This window comes from Lissotriton helveticus, chromosome 6 (assembly GCF_964261635.1).
Source record: "Lissotriton helveticus chromosome 6, aLisHel1.1, whole genome shotgun sequence".
NCBI lineage: Eukaryota > Metazoa > Chordata > Amphibia > Caudata > Salamandridae > Lissotriton > Lissotriton helveticus.
This window is the reverse complement of record NC_136067.1, coordinates 1443612744-1443634971: the sequence shown is the minus strand read 5'-3', so window position 1 is coordinate 1443634971 and position 22228 is coordinate 1443612744. Positions and strand designations below refer to the sequence as shown.

The following is a 22228-nucleotide window of genomic DNA, read 5'->3' as shown; positions in this document are numbered from 1 at the left end:
TCATAAAACACTCTCAAAGCTCCGTGCTGGACACCTCACGACCTCTCCTCTAACGAGCACATGGCAATTTAAACTACATGACATTATCTGCTCTGGCCTACTTGATTTACATGCAGCAGGTTCCTGCACTCTTAAAACGTTAACTTGATTTAAACAGCAAACATTCTTAACTAGCATACGTTTCTAAAATAACACATCTATAAAGCATATACTTTTAACCCTAAGTTCAATAGTACATTATGAAAGAACCATGTCAACTTTATCTCACATTAATTTAGCAGCACGTTCAGGTTTGCTGTGAATTGCCCTAAGGCCTACACATAATACTGGATTTTCAAAGTTACATTTAATTCGGACATGATTCTTTTAACATGAGAACATGAGGTTTTCACATATATTCCAACATTTCTACATTAATCTCACACCGTTATAATTATAGTTACTCTACTTAACATTCTATGCATTTCACTACTGAATATAAACCACTCTGTATATTTCACTCCTGGATATAAACACTCGTGTGCAAAACATGTTTAAACTAACTACGTGCTTGTAAATATGGCGTACTTATACATTTTTTCTCAAACTTGTGCTCTCTCACATTCATTTGTGGTAGGCACAGGGAGACAAAGCGATTTGCCTGGAATCACAGGATGTTGAGCTGATGCCGATATTCGAACGTAGCTCCCCAACTCTAAAGTTCGCAATTCTAGAACTTGTGGCGGGAGGTGTGTCTAAAAGTGTATGTCTGTGCTGGCCATCAATGAGAGAGACCTGTGCATTTTTCAAATCGGTGGTGAAAAAATATGAGTATGTTGCTGGAGATGTGGGCCGCCGTGCCACCAATGTACTTACCGGGGGAGGGTAAACACCCATTATTTCACAACTTTCTTTCCGCATACCATCACTCCGCATACTTTCATTACGAAAGTACCATGACTCCGCAATGCCATTATAACGCATGGCATTACATTTTATATGGTTTTACCACGCATACATTTACAAGGAAATTTGTTGTAAATGCATGAATGGTAAAAGCATGTTTTCTAAAAAATGTTTGGATAAGGTAAGTATGGGTATAGGGGTATATGTTTTGGGGTACTGAGGTATATGTTTTGGGGTGTTTGGGTATTTTAAGGGTTCAGATATAGGTTTGGGTTATGGGGTACAGGGGTAGTTTTAGGGTTTAGGGATAGGTATGGGTTTTGGGGTACAGGGGTATTTTTAGGGTTCAGGGCTAGGTCTGGGATTGGGGGTATAGGGGTATTTTTAGGGGTCAGGGGTAGGTTTGTGTTTTGGGGTACAGGGGTATTTTAAGGGTTCAGGGCTAGGTTTGGCTTTTGGGGTAAAGGGGTATTTTTAGGGTTCAGGGCTAGGTTTGGGTTTTGGGGTACAGGGGTATTTTGGGGTTCAGGGGTAGGTTTGGGTTTTGGGGTACAGGGGTATTTTAGGGTTCAGGGGTATGTTTGGGTTTTGGGGTACAGGATTATTTTTATGGTTCAGGGGTATGTTTGGGTTTTGGGATACAGGGGTATTTTTAGGGATCAGGGGTAGGTTTGGGTTTTGGGGTACAGGGGTATTTTAAGGGTTCAGGGCTAGGTTTGGGTTTTGAGGTACAGGGGTATTTTAGGGTTCAGGGGTAGGTTTGGGTTTTGGGGTACAGGGGTATTTTTAGGGTTCAGGGCTAGGTTTGGGTTTTGGGGTACAGGGGTATTTTTAGGTTTCAGGGGTAGTTTTGAGGTACAGGGGTATTTATAGGGTTCAGGGCTAGGTTTAGGTTTTGGGGTACAGGGGTATTTTTAGGGTTTAGGGATAGGTTTGGGTTTTGGAGTACAGGGTATATTTATAGGGTTAAGATGGGTTAGTGTTTAGGGTGTTGGGGTATTTAAGGAGTAAGGGTGGGTTATGATTATGGGGTGCAGTGGTATTTAAAGGGAGCAGGGTGGACACCCGGAGCTGGAATGTACAGAACCTGGGAAGAAAAAACAATGAAATATTGGGCACAACACTGGCTTTTTTTCCGTAAACCCGCGCCCCGCACACCCCCACGCCCCAGCACACGCCCACAGCACACGATATGAGACATGGCATGAAGGGCGGAACGTACCACACGCCCCCAGGGTTTGTCACGCCCCCAGCACACGCCCACAGCATAACGCAGACACGCCCACAAGGGACTACTTTGCTGGCACGGTTCTTTTACCTTTTAAATGTATATGGTGGGCGTCTGCATAGCCTATGTCCTTCTGCTGCAACTGCCCTTTCCAACACTGTATTGGGTGTTGTGATTGGTGCTGTGGTTCCTGAGATTACCTACCTCAAAGGTATGGGCTCTCTCTTTATTATATTAGTATAGATCATAAAATTACTTTATCTGTTCACTTCTATGAACACAGTTTATTAGATAATTAATGGTCACTGTTGCATGCATTGTTTAATTTCCCACTTTAGAATTAAACTTTCTATGAATGTTTAACTATCTTATTGAATTAGTAGATTGTTTGTAATAATTCAAATATATTTATATCCTTTGTAGGTCGAGCATTCGAGACCTCTTTTATATACTTTAGTATACACTTATATGTGTCTGTACTTTGTGGGCTCTGGAGATCAGCCCTATGACTAGTCTGCTCCCGCTTAGGGACTTTTGTTTCTGTTCAACTGCCTCTATTTAACTGTCTTGATACAAAACTACCAGTAGAGGTCAGTAAAATACCAGAATTGCTTTCTGCTTGTTCAACTGCCTCTATTTAACTGTCTTGATAGAAAACGACCAGGAAAGGTCAGTAAAATACCCGAATTGCTTTCTGCTGAAGGACTTTCTTTTTTTCATTTTTCTGGCAACTGCCTCTATTTAACTTTCTTGATAGAAAACAACCAGGAGAGGTCAGTAAAATACCAGAATCACTTTAACATTCTCTAGATTCCAGTCCATAGAAATTGTCTTCCACGAGCACCAGTAGACAATAATATTTTTTTCAAATCTTGTATTTTCAGAGATAGGACCGCCAAAGGCCCTGATTTTATATTAAAAACAAAGCTTTGACCTATACCATTTCCTGCTGAAAGGCAATATTCCCCTCCATGTGTTCCCATACCTGGCGTGTCATGCAGTTTGGTGCTTACTTTCCCTCCATGTTTAAGAACAGTGGATGGTTCAGCACCTAGGCTAACGTGCTGCATAGCTAAATACATATAAGGTCCCAAAAGCGAGACCGATTGCATTGCAAATGCTTGTTTCTTATAATCTCAATAAAGTTAGATAACTCAAATAAAAATTCACATGACTCCCCTTCTCTGTCCACCTTAGTTATAGAGTTCCACGAGACAGTTCTGGGTGAGTGTGCTGTAAAAATGTAGTCACTTTTCACTTATCCTTGCCATGGTAGCGACGTTAGGCATAGGCCAGTGATAGGTGGTAACAAATCAAGAACATTGAGTCGCCCTGGAAGTGGTCATAGTCATGCCTGTTTCTGTTGGAAACCTAAATAAAAGCTGCTCAATCATTTGTTGCAGAAATACACAATATCAATGGCAAGATTCTCAATACTCCGTGATCCATTCATCGAGTCTATTTGCTCACTGGATTTCACCTATTATAGAAATAAATAACAATAACCAAGAGCGTTGTAGTTCACCTTTTAATTCCAGTTGCATCAATACTCTTGTCAACATATTTGTTTAACTAGCCTCATTCATCTTTCAATTAGAATAAAATAATTCCAAAGACAGATACTACATCAGTGCTTAATTGTCACGGTTTTCACTTCCGTGAAGAACTCATACGAGTCCTTTCCTCCTTCCCTGCCAATCCCAGAAGCCTTCATTCCACCAAAGGGCAGGTTTAGGTCTCTGATGAGCCAGCAGTTCGCCCACACTAGTCCGGACTGCAGTTTCTTTGCAACACGGTGGATCCGCCCCACATCCCTCGACCAAACAGTGGCTGCAAGGCCATACTTAACACCGTTGGCTTTCTCTATCACTTCCTCTTCCGTGTCAAAGGGCACCACACACACCAAGGGACCAAACACCTCTTCCTGCATGCAGCAGGAATCCTCCTTGACTCCAGTGATGACCGTGGGCAGCATAAAATAGCCTTTTCGATTTTTGCTGGGGATTTCCAGTGTGTCCACCCCTTCCCCACAGAGAATCTGGGCTCCCTCTTGCAGGGCCTTCTTCACGTAATTCCGCACCTGGTTGGGGACAACGATATAGTTAGAGAAAATATTTACAACAGAACTCTCACCTCATTAATCATTTTGCAAAGTGAAAATTGTAATCTTCTGTTTCACTATTTATGAACACTAGCATGTGACTCGCCTCAGTTTTTTGTTTTTTTTACTGTAAAAGCCTTTGAAATACCTGGTGATTGAACAGATGATCAGTTCCACACATGACTGTGGGAGCAGTAAGACAAGCAACCTAAACCTCCCCGTTAGGATTCATAGGTCTTAAACCTCAGACCATAGGTTGTGCTTTACTGAAGTGAGTTAAACCATCTATATGACGAACAATCTGAAAGGGGTCCGTGGGAGCAAGCTAACTCTTACCAAACAAGCATTAGCATAGCCAATAGGTCTCCCCTTTGGGACCTTGTAAGTATTTATTTATGCAGCACAATATCCTTGGTGCAACAACGTCAACTGTTACATTGCTAAACACTTATAAGGTACAAAAGGCGAGACCTATTGGCTATGCCAATGCATGATCCTTATTGTATTTGGGAGCACTTTGAAATACACAGGGGTTAGGGCAGGCTTCTTCAACCAGTAGCTTGTGAGCTACTGGTAGCTCATCAGCTACCTGTAAGTAGCTCTTGTGAGCAGCTAAGCTCACTAAATTTGAAGCTTTTGCTTCATCTAATCAATATATATATGGCAAAATTTAAAAGTGTGTATGAAGGACTGAAAACGTGTGCATTTTCGGAACTCAGAAGCGGATGTTGGGAGAAAAATGGCTGAGTTTACAAAGCATTTTTAAAGCGGATATTTGAGTAAAAAACCATGCGGCCTTGGGGAAACGTTTTACTTATAATACTTTCTTAGTGACTGAGACATTGGCGATATGGCTATTTTACATAACCTATGATGCACAAAAGTGACCACTGTTGTTAATCTTGCATATAGTGGGCACTATATGTGGTCCTGATTACAACACTAAAATTAATAATTGCTTGGGATGATTTTCACAGAATATAATTAGCTCTTATTACAGAAAAGGTTGGAGACTCCTGGTTTAGAGTGTGTGCTTTACAAGCACCTCTCTTGTGTTTGATTTAAATGCATCAGATGGGGTTCCATGTAAGAATCTTGGCCACAGATAGGTGGGGTGCAAATGACAACTGATTTGCCACTTAATTCATTCACTAATGGCATTGTTGTCATGGCGGGAGGTTGGAGCACAAATATTTTTAAGTTTATGTTTAAAAACTGCCAGTTTTAATATGTCACTCAATCCAGTGATAATCTGATGTGCCAAGTAGAAACGTATCTGCATGTTAAAGAAATACACTTAAAAAAAATAATTACTATTTTGGAAAGGTGTTTGTTGCACAATTTATGTGGCAAACACTTTCAGGGATTAGAACGTGCACGGGCACTTTTTTAGCAGACCTTCTGCTCTGCTCGTCATGTTAATTTGTTGGTTCGTCCACCAACCTCTACTGAGAAAAGAGAGTTGTCAACAATTATTCTAAAGATTATTTTAACATGACAGTACCAGGTCACATATGCACTCCCTCTTTTATTTAAGATTATATGGGATTACGGTTTCCAAAACTGAGTAGAAAAAAACATTAACTCAAAACGTTAATGCAGCTAGCTGTCACCAGTCAATTTATCACAGTTAGAGTCTCCATGAAAGACGAAACACGTTAGTAATATACCTACAGCAGTAACACAGATGATAGATACGTGAAGCACCACGAGCCTCCTACACCGCACGTGAAAAAGCATTTGTTGAAATAAAAATTTGAAAATCCTCGTGCACACTGTACAGGGGTCTGTAGCAAATGTGTCTTTTGATATATTAAGTGCGTGTTAGTACACTACAGCCTAAAAGATCTATGCGCAGTCCAACTGTAAATAAAATACATTTGTTTACGTTTGACATTAGGGACACTCTAAATTGGCAGATTTTTGTTTTAGACAAAGGTGGTAACCCAAGCCGGCTTCAGTCAGACACTAATACTGCCAAATCTCGCGGCGGAGAAGCTCAGGGACCTACTGTACCTGAGAAAACGGAGGTAACAGCTGCACGAGCACCGAAGTCAGAACAGAAACTGGCAGCGTCCTTTAACTTGGCAGTCCGAGCTCTCAAGGAAGCGGAAGTATTGCTCAGGTCAAAGGACGCAGGCAGCGCCCAGCTGAAGTATTCCGGTTTGCCTCTAGCTCTGACGCGCACTGCAACAGATTCGCGCCTACCAGGCGTCTCTGCCTGACGAGCTCAAGAGGGGACTGCTGGGCATTACAGGGATTTTCTGCGCATCATGTCAGTTTGTGGGCCTTGTGTCTTACAAAAACGGTATTCCTGTTGTTTTGCCCTGAGCCTCGCACTCTTTCCTAAACAAGCAAATGGTGCGCGCGAAAGTGATAGTGAGCAAGAAGTTCGGCCGCGACCGAGAGTTGTGTGCGCGCGCGCAAAAAGTCAATAAAACAAGGTGGAGAGAGGCACGCAAGGCTTAAGGAGCCTTAACAGAAACCCACATTGTGGCTGCGCTCATAAACGCGCTTGTGAATGCAAGCTTGAGGCCAGCAAAATCCTCTGGTAGCACTTTCAAAAGCCACTCACTAAATTTCCCGCAGCGCAGCGGGTGCGCTGGCTCAGCGAGACCTAAAAATGAGGTAATATTTTTTAAATGTGAATGCAATTTCCTTTCCAGAGAAATCGACCATCATTTTGCAAGCTGTACATATGAGTAAAATATAAAAGGTGAATCACTCATCTCAAGGTGGCAAGCCAAGGAATAACCTTGTAGATATTAATATTCACAGTGCACATGATGCATTCACCCACCAACCTCCTTATGCTACTAATTTAACGTCTTTAAAAAACAGAACTGTCCTTATAGACACAAGGGTAGAGAATGGCTCCTCCAAGAAACAATTCCATTCCATTTAGTTTTTATATGTGATAGCGTTGTAACTAAATACATTTTCTTTTTAAGATCTTGCCTAAACAGTGCATGCACTGTTTCTTTGAGACCTTTCAGTTTCTACCAGTGGCATTGGAGACCCTCCATTGTTTATCATTCGTTGACTTACTTGACTCTCTCATGTGCTTGTTCTTATTGGTCAGTTGCTGTAGTCTTCCTTCCTCTTCATGTGTGTGTGTGCCCCTCTCCTGGACCATGGATGCATTACTATGTCCTTCCATTGTTCAGGTTTTTAGACACTACTTTTTTCTTTGTGTTTAAGCACTTTACCAGAGTGCCTGTGTTTATTTAGCTGACTCCCTTGTGTACACCCCCCCTCCATGTTCCTTTCCTGTCTGCCTGCTTTCCTCCGCCTGATCTCCCTCCTTCCCTTGCCCGTGTTAGCTTGCTCACACCTTCCCTCCTCCCATTTGCACCGATACTTCTCCTTCCACAACAACACAAAAAAGAGCCATGACAAGGACACCATTGGCAACATCATAGCACCTTTTTTCCCCAATATGCCCTCTGCGTTGCATCCCAGATCAAGCAATAAAAAGCCTTATGATGCATTATTGAGCTTTTTCTTGTGGCAACTTTCAGTCATGCTGCACAAAAGCTGCACTACTGTACAACATGGCTAAAAAACATTGACAAAGCATTACCTTATGTAGATTAGATGTATGGCTTTGAAATGTGTGTGTTAGGATGCATGTTTGTGTTCGACCTTGTATATGTAACATGTATAGACTACCTGAATGGCCTCACAATGGTATGTGTGAATAAGCTGCAAGATTTTATTTTATCCCAACACCGTTGCCTGATTGTCGGAGCATCATTTCCAAAATTTATTTTAGATGGTGCTTTGTTGCCGTTTTTCATGCATGCATTGAATTTCCCAGTTGGGCTCATATAATGATGTTTTTTTTTCTGGTGCAGCTGTTTTATGCGCAAGAAGAGTGTCATGTGGCTTCATTTAACTCTTTACTTCTCCGAGTTCGTACTTTGGGGCCTATAAGGATGGCGAACGGACCTGCGTCCGTCCGCCACACCCGAGGTGGAGGGACCGTTCGCAGGGGCAGCGGCGGTCCCTCCGGTGCAATTAGGATGTGACCGCCACCCTGGCGGTAACATCCCGTATCTTTAACCTTGCGGCGGGTGCTGCTTGAAGCAGCACCCGCCGCAAGGTTAAAAATGCATGTTTTACATTTACATGCACAAAGCGGCAGGCACCGCGCGGTGCCTGCCGCTTTGTGCATGTAAATGCTGGGGGGTACCATAGGTACCCCCCATGTGCACCCCCGACACCCTGGGGGCCCGCAATGGGCCCCCAAACACCAAAGACCACTTGCTTTTCCACAGCGGAAAAGCCGCCGTGGAAAAGCATGTTTCAATGCACATCGTAATTTGGCTGACGGTGTCTTGCAGACACTGCCACCAAATAACCCTCCACACCCCGCGGATCAGCGGCGGACGGACCTGCCGTCCGCCGCTGGTCCCACCGCAATCCCACAGCCATCCTAATCTGGCGGTGGGTGTTTTCTGTGGCCGTGGCGGTGAATCCGCATCCTCCAGGCCGGCGGTGGCTTCCGCTGGCCGGAGGATGTGGATTCACCACCATCCTAATCGGCCCCTTTGTTTTCAGATAGCGAAGCCCACAGACACCAAGGGGCAAATATTGCCCAATGTTACTGAGCTGTAGTATCTGAAAATAAAGCACTAACTCAAAGGAATATCGGGGTAAAATTCACTTCTCAGCGGCAGCTGCATAAAACAGGAGCTCTGCACTGACCTCAGCAGTGGCCGGCTCAGGTTAGAGCGGTGGGGCGGGGCAGGGCACGGCATGAGGTGAAGCCAATGGATGATAGAATAGGTATGATTTAATAATACATATTCCTTCATCTGTCGGCTTCCCCCTGCCGGGCCTCATCATGCTTACCTGAGCCGGCCGCCGCTGACTGACCTGCATCAGAGAATCAAATCATGGAATGGGCCCTGGAGTTCTTTGTCTGTTGGACTTCATTTGATGCTGGAAGTGGCCATCTTGGCGCATCTGTTCTGGTAAGTGTAGGGACTGTGAACTGTGTAATACATTTGTGTGTGTGTGTTTTTGGTTGTGCCAATGCGCTGTCTTTATCTCGACTTGATGTCCTTTTGTCATTTTCCTTTGCACAGTGCTTTGGCAGTAAGTTAATATAATTGCTCTTTTGATGCATGTGTGCTTTACTACTTTGGCAATTTTGTGTCAGATTTTCCTTGGTGGTGTGTTATAACTTGTGTTTCCCTGCTGCTCAGCTGGTATGTATGTCATATGGATTGTTGGATGATTGGAATGTTGCTGTGCTGTGGATGTCAGTTGAGTGAGGGCTGAGCAGCAGGACAGCTGCTCCTGATGGGGTTATCATTATATCTTAACTAACTAACTTAAATAAAGTAACATGATCTATCCTACTTGAAGTATCCATCATCTCTTTGAGTACAACATTTTGGCGTATATGGTCACCCTTTGGTTGTGTTTGTTTCCAATGGACCTTGCGTGTGAGTTGGCGTCAGGTCGTGAGCCACTCATTAGCTTGTGCACAAGTTGTTTGCCGCATATGTCCAGTTTGGGTTCGTTGTGTGCACGTGTGGTGCTGAGGTGTGCTTGTTGTGAGTGTCTGTTTTCCCGCAGTATGGATGTATCATGCGTGTACTGTTACGTTGTTTCCTGGTATTTTGTTGCATTAAGTTTGTTCCTTTGTGTCCTGCTTGTTATACTGGCCTGGCCAGCTTGTATAATTAGTGGCATAAGGATGTAGGATGAAGATAGTTGTTCATTCCAGGAAGTAATGCGGTGCGGGATGTGTCAAATTTATTGTATGTGTTGTTAATTTGTACTTTAGTGCATTCTGTTTACATTACTGATTATTTGTACTAGAGTGCATCTCATTGACAACCATTTTATTGCTTATTTGCAATTGTACCCATAACGAAGGGAGATATGTTATAACTTGTGTTTCCCTGCTGCTCAGCTGGTATGTATGTCATATGGATTGTTGGATGATTGGAATGTTGCTGTGCTGTGGATGTCAGTTGAGTGAGGGCTGAGCAGCAGGACAGCTGCTCCTGATGGGGTTATCATTATATCTTAACTAACTAACTTAAATAAAGTAACATGATCTATCCTACTTGAAGTATCCATCATCTCTTTGAGTACAACATGGTGCTGGACACTGGTATGTGGCCCTGCTTGATTCGGTACTTCAAACCTCTTTTATCTCAATCATGACACTGCACTTAAAATAAATCTTTGTTAAAGGCTTATCTACAAAAACTATTTTGACTGCATGGACTAGGATTTCATTCTGGTGAAATGCAGTATGTTTAGAACAGATGTCAAAGTGGGGAAAGAAATGTTAACCCTGTTGCTTTTTTTTGGAAAACATGTCACTTGCTTATTTTTAGACCTGGTGTTAGCCAAGACCTTTCCATTTTTAAATCATTCTATAAAGTATACTTGCAGGCGCCATCAGCCAGGCCTCTTCATCCCTTGGTCTGTTATCGTGTCATTCACATTTTGTTTTCTCGCCCTACAGCACATAGAATGGGCCAATGGGTCAGCACACTTCAGCATTGCCTAATTTCACTGTGAGTGATGGCATTCTGACCTTTCACGCGGAGCACGTAGTAGTTCACTTCAATGCCAGGTAGTACTATAGCAGTACGCATATTTTGCGACCAAAGTATTGTTTGGGGCATATGTATCAAGCCCTTTTCCCGTTCGCAAACAGGCCGATTCTCAGATTTGGCACATTTGCGAACAGGAAAAAGCCTTTTGGGAAGTATCATCCCAAAAGGGCATTGCAAATTAGAGAATCGCGAAATTTGCGATTCTCTATTTTGCAATTTATTTAAGGAATCGCAAATTGCTGTATGAAGCACAGAAAAAGTGCAATTTGGCATTAAGAAATCGCAAATTACCACCAACTTCAAGTTGGTGGTAATTTGCGGTTTCTTTGAAAAATGCACTTTTTGCCTTTTTCAAAGTGCCATGTGGCGCACATACATGCGCACATACATTAGGGCATGTATGTGCACCACATGTGTACACATACATATTTCAGGGGTACAATAGGGTGTCCTTTTGACACCCTGGCACCCTTGAAATTGCATTCTCAATTTGCGATTCTCTAATTGCGAATCGCAAATTGAGAATGTCTTCCCATTCATTCCTATTGGTATCCTAGCCCTTAGGAATGAATGGGAAGGTATTCCTTAATTGCGAATCGCGATTCGCAATTAAGGAATATTAAGGAATCGCAATTATTATTGCGATTCCTACATACATAGCATTTTGCAATTCCTTAATAGCAATTCACTAAAAATCTCTATTAAAGAATCGCAAAAGGGCTTGTTCATACATATTCCCCTTTGTTTTTAGCCAATGTTTTACTTTTTTTTTGAGTTGATGATGGCCAGAAACTTCCCTAACAATACCGTTTTCCAAAAACTATGACAAAACCAAATAAGCTTTGCCTTGACTCCCTTATTGTTATTGAAAACGATCTCCTAAGTGCAATACAAGTAAGATTGTAACCAGTTATATTTTAATTGTGTATCCAGGTGGCATCCTCATAGTGAAGGGACTACCAGCCCTTCTGCAGTTACCTTTTGCAAATGCTCTTTACTGATGAGCACGCCCATACTGGCCGACGGGTCACATGGCAGACCAACCTTCCACTTTCTTGCAGCATCAACAAATTTTTTCAGAAACTCCTCATAGATCATCCTTTGGACATAGATTCTGCTGGTGCAGAGGCAGATCTCGCCCTTTGAAAACAAAAAAACAGATTTACTGATTTCAAACAAAACGGAATTTAAGGGACATATTTACAAGCCCCTTGCGCCACAGAAGCTTCTCTTTTTTTGACGCTCTGGTAGCGCAGTGTGCTGGCCCATATTTACAAGGCACACAAAGCCACCCTGCGTGGCTTTTTAAGGCCTTATAAATGTGGCCCCCTTTCACCCTGCAATTCCTCATGAAAGAGGCACTCCATGTTTGTTTGCTTTGGGTGTTCCAATGGAACACCCATGGATTATGACGCATTCCCACATTTACAATTTTTGTAAACATGGGAATCTGTCCAATTCTAACGCCTACCCAGGGAGGCGTAAAAGTGGCGCAATGAGGAGTATTAGCTTTTTTTCTCCTCCTTTTTTCCTCTCTCTATGTGTGTTGCATTCTGCAGCACACATAGAAGGAGGAAAACGCCATCAATGCTTGTTTTTGTGCAGGAAGGTATTCCTTCCTGCACAAAAACAATCATTCCTGCAACACAGGCACAATTCCCATGGTGCAAGGGTGCCTGCAATGGTGCTAGACAGCCTATTGTGAGTCAGCTCAGAGAAAAGCATTGGGATGCATTGTATTGTTGTAAATACAAAGCATCCCTGCACTTTCCTAATGACGCTCCTCAGCGCAGCAAGATGGCTTGCAGCACCATGCTGTGTCATTATCTTGTAAATATACCCCTAAGTGTATTTCTTGATATAATTTTTTTTTAATATAATCATCTTTATTAGATTTATAACAACATGGAAATTCATTGGTTGCAGTTCAGTAATCATTCGGAAGAACATGACAGGTCTTGAAATACATTTTTACGCCTAATACGTATAACGGAGCTAGGCTTATGTGCTCTAGCTGTGGCATCTTAGTATTTTAAGATGCTCAGGAATGAAGCCTACATTACTGTCTGGTTTTAAATTGTGAATCTTGGGGTGACACACCAGCCCAACATATTCAAACTACAAAAAAGACTTGGCTAATGGACAGGGAAATGAAACCAGGAAAGGTAAGACTTTATTAAGTACAAAATTACTCTTGGGAGTCCTGGTGCTGCAGCATTGGACCTATTTATCCTGGTAGCCTTTATCTGGGAATAGTCATGCATTGAGGTATTTTTAAAGCAATGTAACCATCAATTATTTGCAAATCAATTTGCATTTAAACAATCAATTGCAAGTGGTTCTGTTAGGTCGCAGATGAGGCTATAGCATTACTGCCAGAGCTGCCGACTTTGAAACTGGAGAACCAGGTTAAAGTCTTGGCGTTGGCTCAACATCCATGTCCTCTACTTATAAAAAGCATTGGCAAAGCCAATTCATTTGGCCGTTCCCATAACCACAGTTATTGCAAGTAATTACTAGATGCCCTTTTCGGGTTGAAAAAAAAAATGTGTGAAATCTACCCTTAGACGGCAGCCCTTCAGAACTCAAGTGAGAAGCAACTGCTTAACAAGACTGTCACAAATGACCTTGTTTTTTAAAATGAAACTGCTTAACCTGTCCTTGTACCAAGCTGATGGGTTGTGTACTCAACATATAAATGTACATATTCACTTTTGCTGCTCTGATAAATTGTGCTCGGGTTCAATACGATAAGTAAATATGACAATGCTGATGTATCAATATCACAACTTTCAATAAATGTTTTGAGTACTATGGAACACTTGTAGAGACAACCTAGTATATATAGGTAGTAGCAATAACCAGTTAAGTCATGTGCCTTCTAACGTCTTGTTGGGAAACTGCTTTTATGAGCACCACTATATTTATGTCGCAGTAAAATGGCCACTGCCTTAAGCTTAGGGCTGTGGTAGAAAGAAGCAAAATCGAAGGTAGGATGGATGAATGGACGGATGGATGGATGGATGGATGGATATATATACCCCTCAAATGCAGCTGGACATGCTCCAGGGAAGAGAGACTACAGCTATTATAACAACTAATGAATTTCAGTTTCTTATGACCTGAATACAGAACTGTTTGGCCAAATTTCTCCCTGGGTTTGTGTTGCATCTTAGTTTATTACTTACTGTGGTGTAATTCTAAAACCTCTCCCTTGGGCTCTTTCATCTCTTTCCTTTTTTTTTTCTAGTGTTTGATGGAATTTGAGCTTGCTCATATTTTGAAAATACTTTTTATCATGAAATGTGATGTACTTTCTTATATGTAATTGCAAAGGTTTGTGTTACATGGTCGTATTGTTATTGTTTTGTGGTCTTAATACATTTGAAAGGTTCATGAAAATAATAACATGAACTGGTTCCTTTTGTAAAAGAAGACATCAAATATTAAAAAGAGGGGGGGCGTGGCTACGGGCCAACCGAAATGGCGGCGTAGTACGGGAGCTCTGAGACCGAAGCGGCTTCCAGTGCATTAATCCGTTTACCCAGCCGACACATTGTACCTCCGGTAGCCGGACCGGAGTGCCGACGCTGAGGGGTGTGGTCCGAACCTATTCTGGGCCGAATCGAGTGCCGCCGGCCACAGGTGCGGAGCCGGGCCCTGAGACATCCGCCGGACGCCGTCCTGCCGCAGATCAGCGGGCCGACCGGAAGTACCCTGTGGTCGGGGAGCCCTGCCGGAAGTTGCCGCTGGTCAAACGCGGTCTGAGGCTCCGGCTGTCCTGATCGAGACTGGAGGTGGGTCGGCCTGGGGACATCATTCGCCCGACAGCGTTGCTGCCCCGGGGTGTGGAGAGCTGCGGCCCCAGCGTTTGAGAGCTCCGGTATCAGAAGTCCGAAGTACTGCTGTGCGGGCGGGGCGCGACTGCGGCGCCCGCCCCCACCTCTTCCCGATCACTGGTGCACGGAACGACCTGCGCGACGGCCCCTGGGGTCTGCGCTGCCGGGACTGGTGTGGCATTGGAGAGGCCCAGTATTCTTCGCGGAGCCCGGGAATCCTCAAGGGCTTGAGGCAGGCAGTGAGCCTGAGAGTCACTACAGCCTGGGAGGCGGATAAGGAGCGCTGGCGAGCGCTCAGAGGTGTGCAGCCCGGTGGCTGCCTCACACAAGTGCCTAACTCGGATCTCCCTTACGGCGGACCAGTGACCCCGACCGACGGCGCCATTTTACTGCCGCCGGTTTGCTACCGCTTCCCCACAACCTGGCCCGGATTGCCTACGGCCACACTTTGCAACAAAGGCGCCGGCACGATCACGAGCCATAACATAAACGCTATGACGGGAAGAGGTACCAGGCACGCTGCGGCGCAATCCAAGCTGGAGAAGTACGCCTTTGAAAAAAACGCCGGAGGTCGCACATCCATGGATAAGAGTACAGAGGGAGATGGCTCCAAAAAAGTGACGTTGGAAGATCTGATGCAGATGCTCTCCAGTGTACAGACGACGGTGGGGTCTATATCAACGGACGTTGGCCTGCTGAGGGCAGACCTCCACAAGATGACGGAACGTGTGGTGCAGGTGGAAGTAGTCACCAAATCGTTGGTGGAAGACACTTCGGAATTACAACTTGCTGCAGAGCGCATGGAGGCGGTCACCAGAAAACTGCAGGAACGACTGGACAATCAAGAAGGGCGCTCCAGGAGGAACAACGTCCGGATTTTAGGTATTCCAGAGTCGGAGGGCAAGCAATCCATGGATCTGTATGTGGAGGATTTTATCAGGACGAAGCTGCAACCAAAGGGCCTCTCCCATTTCTTTTCTGTCGAAAGAGCTCACAGGGTCCCCGGGGGAAAGCCCAAGCAAGGGGCGCAACCGCGACCAGTGCTGGCTAGACTTTTTAACTTCCGTGATAGGGATGCCATACTGCAAACAGCCAGGGTCTCTGCACCTGTTAAGATACTGAACTCCACTCTTGCCTTCTTCCCAGACTACACGGCTGAGGTGGCCCGGTGACGGAAGACTTTCACTGACATCAAAAAAGCTCTGCGAGCTAAGGAGATACCCTACTCCATGCTTTTCCCGGCACGGCTACGAATCGTGGATAATCATAAGGCGTGGTTCTTCGACACCCCGGAGGCGGCGAGGGACTGGCTGGATGGTTGGAGGCGAGTGGAAGCACCGCGACGAAATGACAGGGGTCAACGTGGCCACCGGCCAGCTACTCCACCAGTTCACCAGACAACCCAGGGTCATAGCCAGGATCTATTTGCAGAATCGGGCCTGGAGGACGGAGAGCGCACGGAAGAGTAGACCCCTGCAATCATAGTCCTTGAGAGACACCTCTTTGGAACATTGTCGATGTAACCCTTGGCGGACACTCCGTGCTGGACGGAGGAGCTCACTTGGAGCCGCTCGTGAGGTCACGGAGCTACTTACCCCTTGCAAGCAAGTACTTTGGGTTGGGTTGGGACTAAGCACTCTGCTAAGTTGGGGAGGCGGGCGGTTTTGGACCCGTGCAGCAGGGAGGCAGGGAGGGGGGGAGGAGGGGGAATGTTTGACTGTTTTAGTTTTTGCACTATGCAACGATCTATGGCACGTGCTACGCGTTTTAGCTGGAGACACTTTCCTTGCAGAGGTGGGATGCAGGACCCGTCCCCTATTGCCCAGTACGAAATCACACACACACCTCAATGGCAGTACACGTGACGGTTACACCTGAGCAGTGCGTGCCACATCCCTCTCACACGTCGACCTTCACAGTCCTCACATGGAATGTCAGGGGTTTAGACGACAAGGTGAAGCGGGGCCTAGTACTGCAATACCTGAAGCGTTGCAACCCGGCGATAGTCCTGATGCAGGAGACTCACCTTGTGGGCCTGGCCTCGAGAGCGATGGACAGATGGGGTATAAATTCATAGCACATGCGGATTTCTCCTCCGGCTCTAGAGGGACGGGAAAACTTATTCGGAAGAACTTCCCGATGGAGTGTCAACAGACCAAAATTGATTCCCAGGGCCGCTTTGCAGCTGCGACGATACAGTGGGAGGGCCAACTTTTCAATTTTGTATCCGTGTATGTCCCACCGGGCCTACATGCCACGGCACACACGGCCCTAGCGGCCTTTCTACTGTCGTTACCACTGGCGACGTTGGTAATAGGGGGCGACTTTAATGATGTTGTAGATCACATGATGGACAGACACCCACATACCACAACGGTGCGGGGAGGCGGGCGACTCGCTGGCCTAATAGAAGCCCTTGGCCTCACAGACAGTTGGCGATACAAACATCCCTACGAGAAGCAATACACTTATTACTCAGCAACACATCACTGTCTCTCACGAATAGACTACATCCTAATGTCCGGTGATGGGCTGCACGCCGTTGAGGAGGCGGACATCCGTCCGAGAGGAATCTCGGATCACTCGCCACTGCGGCTCACTTACACGAATCACCGTCCCCATAGAAGCCGCGTCTTTCCCATTCATGCGGGCTATCTGCTGAGCGCCCCTTTGATGAAAACCCTGTCCAACACCGCCACCCACTACTTTCAGGAGAATACTGGCTCCGTGAGCTCCCATAGCACCCTGTGGGAAGCATATAAAATGGTCATACGTGGGCAGGCAATTACATCCATTGCTGCCCAGAAAGGTACTCAGCATCACGATCTCGGTGCCCTTGAGGACGCACTTCAGTGTGCGATCTCTGCCCAGGAGGCCCACCCTTCTCCGGCGACTGCTCAGGCAGTTCGACTGCGGAACGTTGAGTGGGTGACATACCAAAGGGAGTTGGTACATACCAAGATTCAAGCCTCCCGTCATAGGGTCTATGAGTTGGGCGATAAGGCCGGCAAGATGCTGGCCTTGCTCGACAGAAAAGAAAAAGCGGGCAGGGTGATTGCACACCTGACGCCACCAGAGGGACCCTCGAACTCGGACCCCGGAGCCATAGTCGAACTTCTGGCTGATCACTTTGAGGCGATCTACGCCCCCCAGGCACCGTATTCGACTGACGAAGCCTATGAATATATTAAGGATCTGACGATCCCCTGCCTCTCACCTGAGGCAGCATTGGAGCTTGAGGCGGACGTCACTGTGGAGGAGATACGTGAAGCGACCAGCGCACTGGCTTCTGGCAAGGCTCTGGGTCCCAATGGCCTCCCAATAGAACTGTATAAGCACACTGCCCAGATAACGGCCCCCCCATCTTCTCCGAATGTTTACGGACAGTCTAGAAATGGGGGAACTCCCTAGGGATCAACGCTTTGCCACAGTAATCCCGATCCATAAACCTGGTAAGGCACCGGAATCATGCTCTTCCTACCGCCCCATCTCCTTACTGAACGCGGAACCGAAGATCCTTGCCAAATTATTGGCACAGCGTTTGGCTCCACACCTGAACACCCTGGTACACCCGGATCAGTCCGGATTTATGCCGAATCGTAATACCTCATATAATCTACGCCGTCTTCAGGCGGTAATGGCCCGCCGGGAGTATATACAGGAGCCGGCGGTACTTCTCTCGCTTGACGCCACTATGGCGTTTGATACGGTGGAGTGGCCCTATCTGTTTGCTGTGCTTCATCGCATGGGCTTCGGCCCCAAGTTCTGCCCGTGGATCCGCTTGCTTTACACTAAGCCACTAGCCCAGATAGCAGCGAATGGTCACATCTCCAGAGATTTCCCGCTTGGTCGTGGGACAAGGCAGGGTTGCCCTTTGTCCCCCTTACTGTTTACGCTAGTTCTTGAGCCGCTGGCGATCTGGGTCAGGTGGGAGCCATCCATCAAAGGCATCAGATGGTCGCCGACATGGGAGGATCGGATATCTCTCTACGCGGACGATATCCTTTTGTATCTCACCTCCCCCAAAAAATCTATTCTAGAACTACTGAACGTCTGCGAGAAATTTGGAAGGGTCTCAGGATATAAAATTAATTGGACTAAATCAGTCTTATACGTTCTTGCTGGAACCCCACCCCCGCTTCCGGCGGACTGTCCATTACGCTATACTGACGGCCCCTTCAGGTATCTGGGAATCCAAGTTTCTTCCGACCCGGACGAATTTCACGCCCTTAATCTGGGACCCCCTCTGGAGCGGTTCAAAAGGGACGTGAAGGTGTGGCGTTCCCTCCCTCTCACTCTCCTGGGCAAAGCCGCATTGTTCAAAATGATGACGTTGCCCCGTTTTCTGTACCTCCTCGAGAACACACCGTTCCTGATCTCCCCCTCCTACTTTAAGAATATCGCGGCAGCTGTATCTACTTTACTATGGGACGGGAAACCGGCCCGGATCGCGCAATGCAAGCTGGTAAAGGACTGGTACGATGGGGGTATAGCGCTCCCCAATATTGAATTGTACTACTGGGCTGCCCACCTTAAGCAAATTAATTACTGGCTCCACGCCCCGCAAGCGGAACCCGCCTTTTTGGCGGATAGGCATGGTATTGAACCCAGGGGACTGCTGAGAAACCTGTATAGTCGTAGAGTCCCATCTGATCTGATAGGCCCGCCCCGTCACACAATCCAGCTCTGGTACAGGGCACATAGACACCTTCAATGCGCACACGTAATTACACTAATGACACCCCTGTGGGACTCACACAGATTGGGGTTCATGGGTAATAGTAAGGGGTTCCAGGCATGGGACTCCATAGGTATATCCGTGGTGGGTGATCTCTGGAGAAAACGTACCGTAGTAGACTTCGATTTTCTACAAACCAAACATGATATAGCCCAATCAGAATATTACAGATATATGCAAATAAGACACACGCTTCTCTCAACCATCCCGACCGGAATAACATTACAGGACTCCACCCCTCTAGAGGACAGACTGCTTACAGAACATATGCCCCACAAAGCGACATCCCTCACATATCGGAAACTGGTCAACAATCTCCCTGACATGCTATCCAAGTTGCGCCTTTGTTGGGTGGGAGATATTGGTGACCTTGATGACTCAGAATGGCAGGAGGCACTCTCCTCGACAAAGGAATCGGCGATTCCGTCCAGACTTAAACTGGTCCAGTTGAAAATTGTTCACCGCACATACTACACCAGAACGGTTCTTCACAAAATAGGAAGAACCTCTCACGAATTTTGCCTCCGTGGATGCGGGGAGAGGGGGACATTTTACCACACGATCTGGGACTGTAGATGTGTAGCCACGTACTGGGCGGCGGTTATGCAGACCATTTCCCAAACCACAAAAGTTTCCCTACTGCCCACCCCACGTCGCTGTCTGCTAAACATTTGGGAGGCAGAAGATCTAACCCATCGTCAGCTGGACTGGGCTGTGCTGGGTATGATGGTGGCGAAGCGCAATATAGCCAAGCTGTGGGGTTCCAACGTCCTGCCCACGCTGAGAGACTGGTGCAAAGATATGGATGACGCCATGGTGGCCGAAAAGGCGGTGTTTGTTCATCGAGGTTGCCCGGCAAAATGGGGGCAAATCTGGGGGGCATGGAATAAATTTAGGGGGGATATATGTGAACCACCGCAAGTTGACACGGATGAGGACCTTTCAGATTGAGGATTGAGCCTGGTCTTTATGTACTGATGGTTGTGTCACCTAGTGTGCTGCTTTCCGCCCTTTGAGGGACGGATATTGAGATGTGGGGATGAGTTGGTGGCCGCACGGCTGGTTAACAATATACTGCAATGTGTGACTGTCTGTTCTCTCATCTTCGAAGGATTGCTTGTGCTGCGCATGCCTTTACGTTTCACGGAAAAGTTTTGTTATTTGGTTATTGTAAAATCATAGACCTAAGCCATATCGTATGCCTGAAATACTCGATACATGATACACCTAGTTTCTATTCGCCGCCGGGTTGTAGGCCTTACGCTGTATAGCCAGCTAATGAGAAGGAACAATGGAAGTGGAGTAACAACGTTATTTAAAAAACATATTTTTATTTGTTATATATTAAAAACCATGTTGAAACTAATCAAATGAATAAGTAAAAAATGTCTATAACAACATTACATACAAAAATCATAAAAGGTTACACGTAAGTTGAATAATATATACAATAAACCAATAAAATGACAACATATACAGTTAATCAAAAAGATGGAACAAGCATAAAAAACTCAGCATAAAAAACTCGACGCGCGTTTCGGCAGGGGACCGCCTTCTTCAGGAGACACAATTTACTTCCTGAAACACAGTTATAAAAAGAATGTTTCTGTTATCACAACGTACATAGAGTTGATACAACCAACATTATTACTCATATGTTATATATATATTATTCAACTTACGTGTAACCTTTTATGATTTTTGTATGTAATGTTGTTATAGACATTTTTTACTTATTCATTTGATTAGTTTCAACATGGTTTTTAATATATAACAAATAAAAATATGTTTTTTAAATAACGTTGTTACTCCACTTCCATTGTTCCTTCTCATTAGCTGGCTATACTTCAATGTACACTGTCATACCTAGACGTCCTAGGATTTTTTCACACCTGTTGCTACCCTGCCCTAGGAGTCTATAGAGTTACACTACCCAGGGGGTCCTTGCTTTTCTCAGCAGGCCTTACGCTGTGTCATGCTGGAGGTGTACAATAAAGGTCTTTAAAAAAAATATATATATATTAAAAAGAGAAAATAAAAACATTTATAAATGTTTCAATCACTATCAGTGTCACATGTGATTGCTAAGAGTGGTGTTGAATAATTATCAGTATTGGCAGCTGTTTCATTATATTAATAAATCATCTGGAGGCATCCTGCAGCATGTGACGTGTGTGGGTTGTGCCCGGGCGAATTCCGGGCCAAGAGCAGGCCTGTGTTCGCCCATTCAAGCCTGGATGAGGCTGGGCTGGGGTAGCCTCCACATGCCTTGGTAAAGGATCGCCATGCCAGTGTGCTCTACTTTTTAATGGCCATGGCGGACTGGTAACCAAAACCGGCCCTGGCAAAGTGCTTGGCCGCCCCCCCCCCCCCCGCTCTTCCCCCCGGGGGGTTGTGGGTGCCGACAAGCTCATTGCCAGGGCAGGTTTTCAACGATTTTGTTGCAGCCCCCACCCGTGCGGCGCACCGGGGGATTGCTCGGTGCCCGCTACGGCCAGTCCGGCCCTGTTTATGGCAGCAGTTCAAAGGTGACAATATTGAGACTTGATGAACGCTTCTGGTACTCTGTGTGTGCTATTCCCCTTGTAATGTGTTTCTTGGGAATCGGAAATCCAAGCAGCAGATGAAGGGTGGGTAGTGCTGCTTCCTGGCCTTTGCGTGGTCCCAATCTAAAGGTTGGCTGTAAAAATGGGGGGAAAAAGCTATAGAGGGTGCATCAGGCATAGGTAAGCCCTAAAAGAAAGTGACCAAAGTAAGAGGAAGAAATTGTTTATTGGACAATGCAAACAACATTGACACCATACTAGATGAGTGTGTGTATATCATGAATGACCCGCTCCCCTTGTCTCA

The 22228-nt window shown here is 45.7% G+C and overlaps 1 protein-coding gene across 1 annotated transcript in view; it reads right to left on the bottom strand.

Moving 5' to 3' along the window:
* Positions 1-3627: 3627 nt before the first annotated feature.
* The window catches only part of ALDH8A1 (aldehyde dehydrogenase 8 family member A1), a 210333-nt gene continuing 191732 nt past the window's right edge, over positions 3628-22228 (bottom strand). The window contains exons 6-7 of the mRNA XM_078649245.1: positions 11780-11941; positions 3628-4193 (exon numbers count right to left, since the gene is read on the bottom strand). Of these exons, the coding sequence (XP_078505371.1) occupies positions 3741-4193; positions 11780-11941 (615 nt within the window). The 3' untranslated portion in view covers positions 3628-3740. The remainder of the gene's footprint in view (positions 4194-11779; positions 11942-22228) is intronic.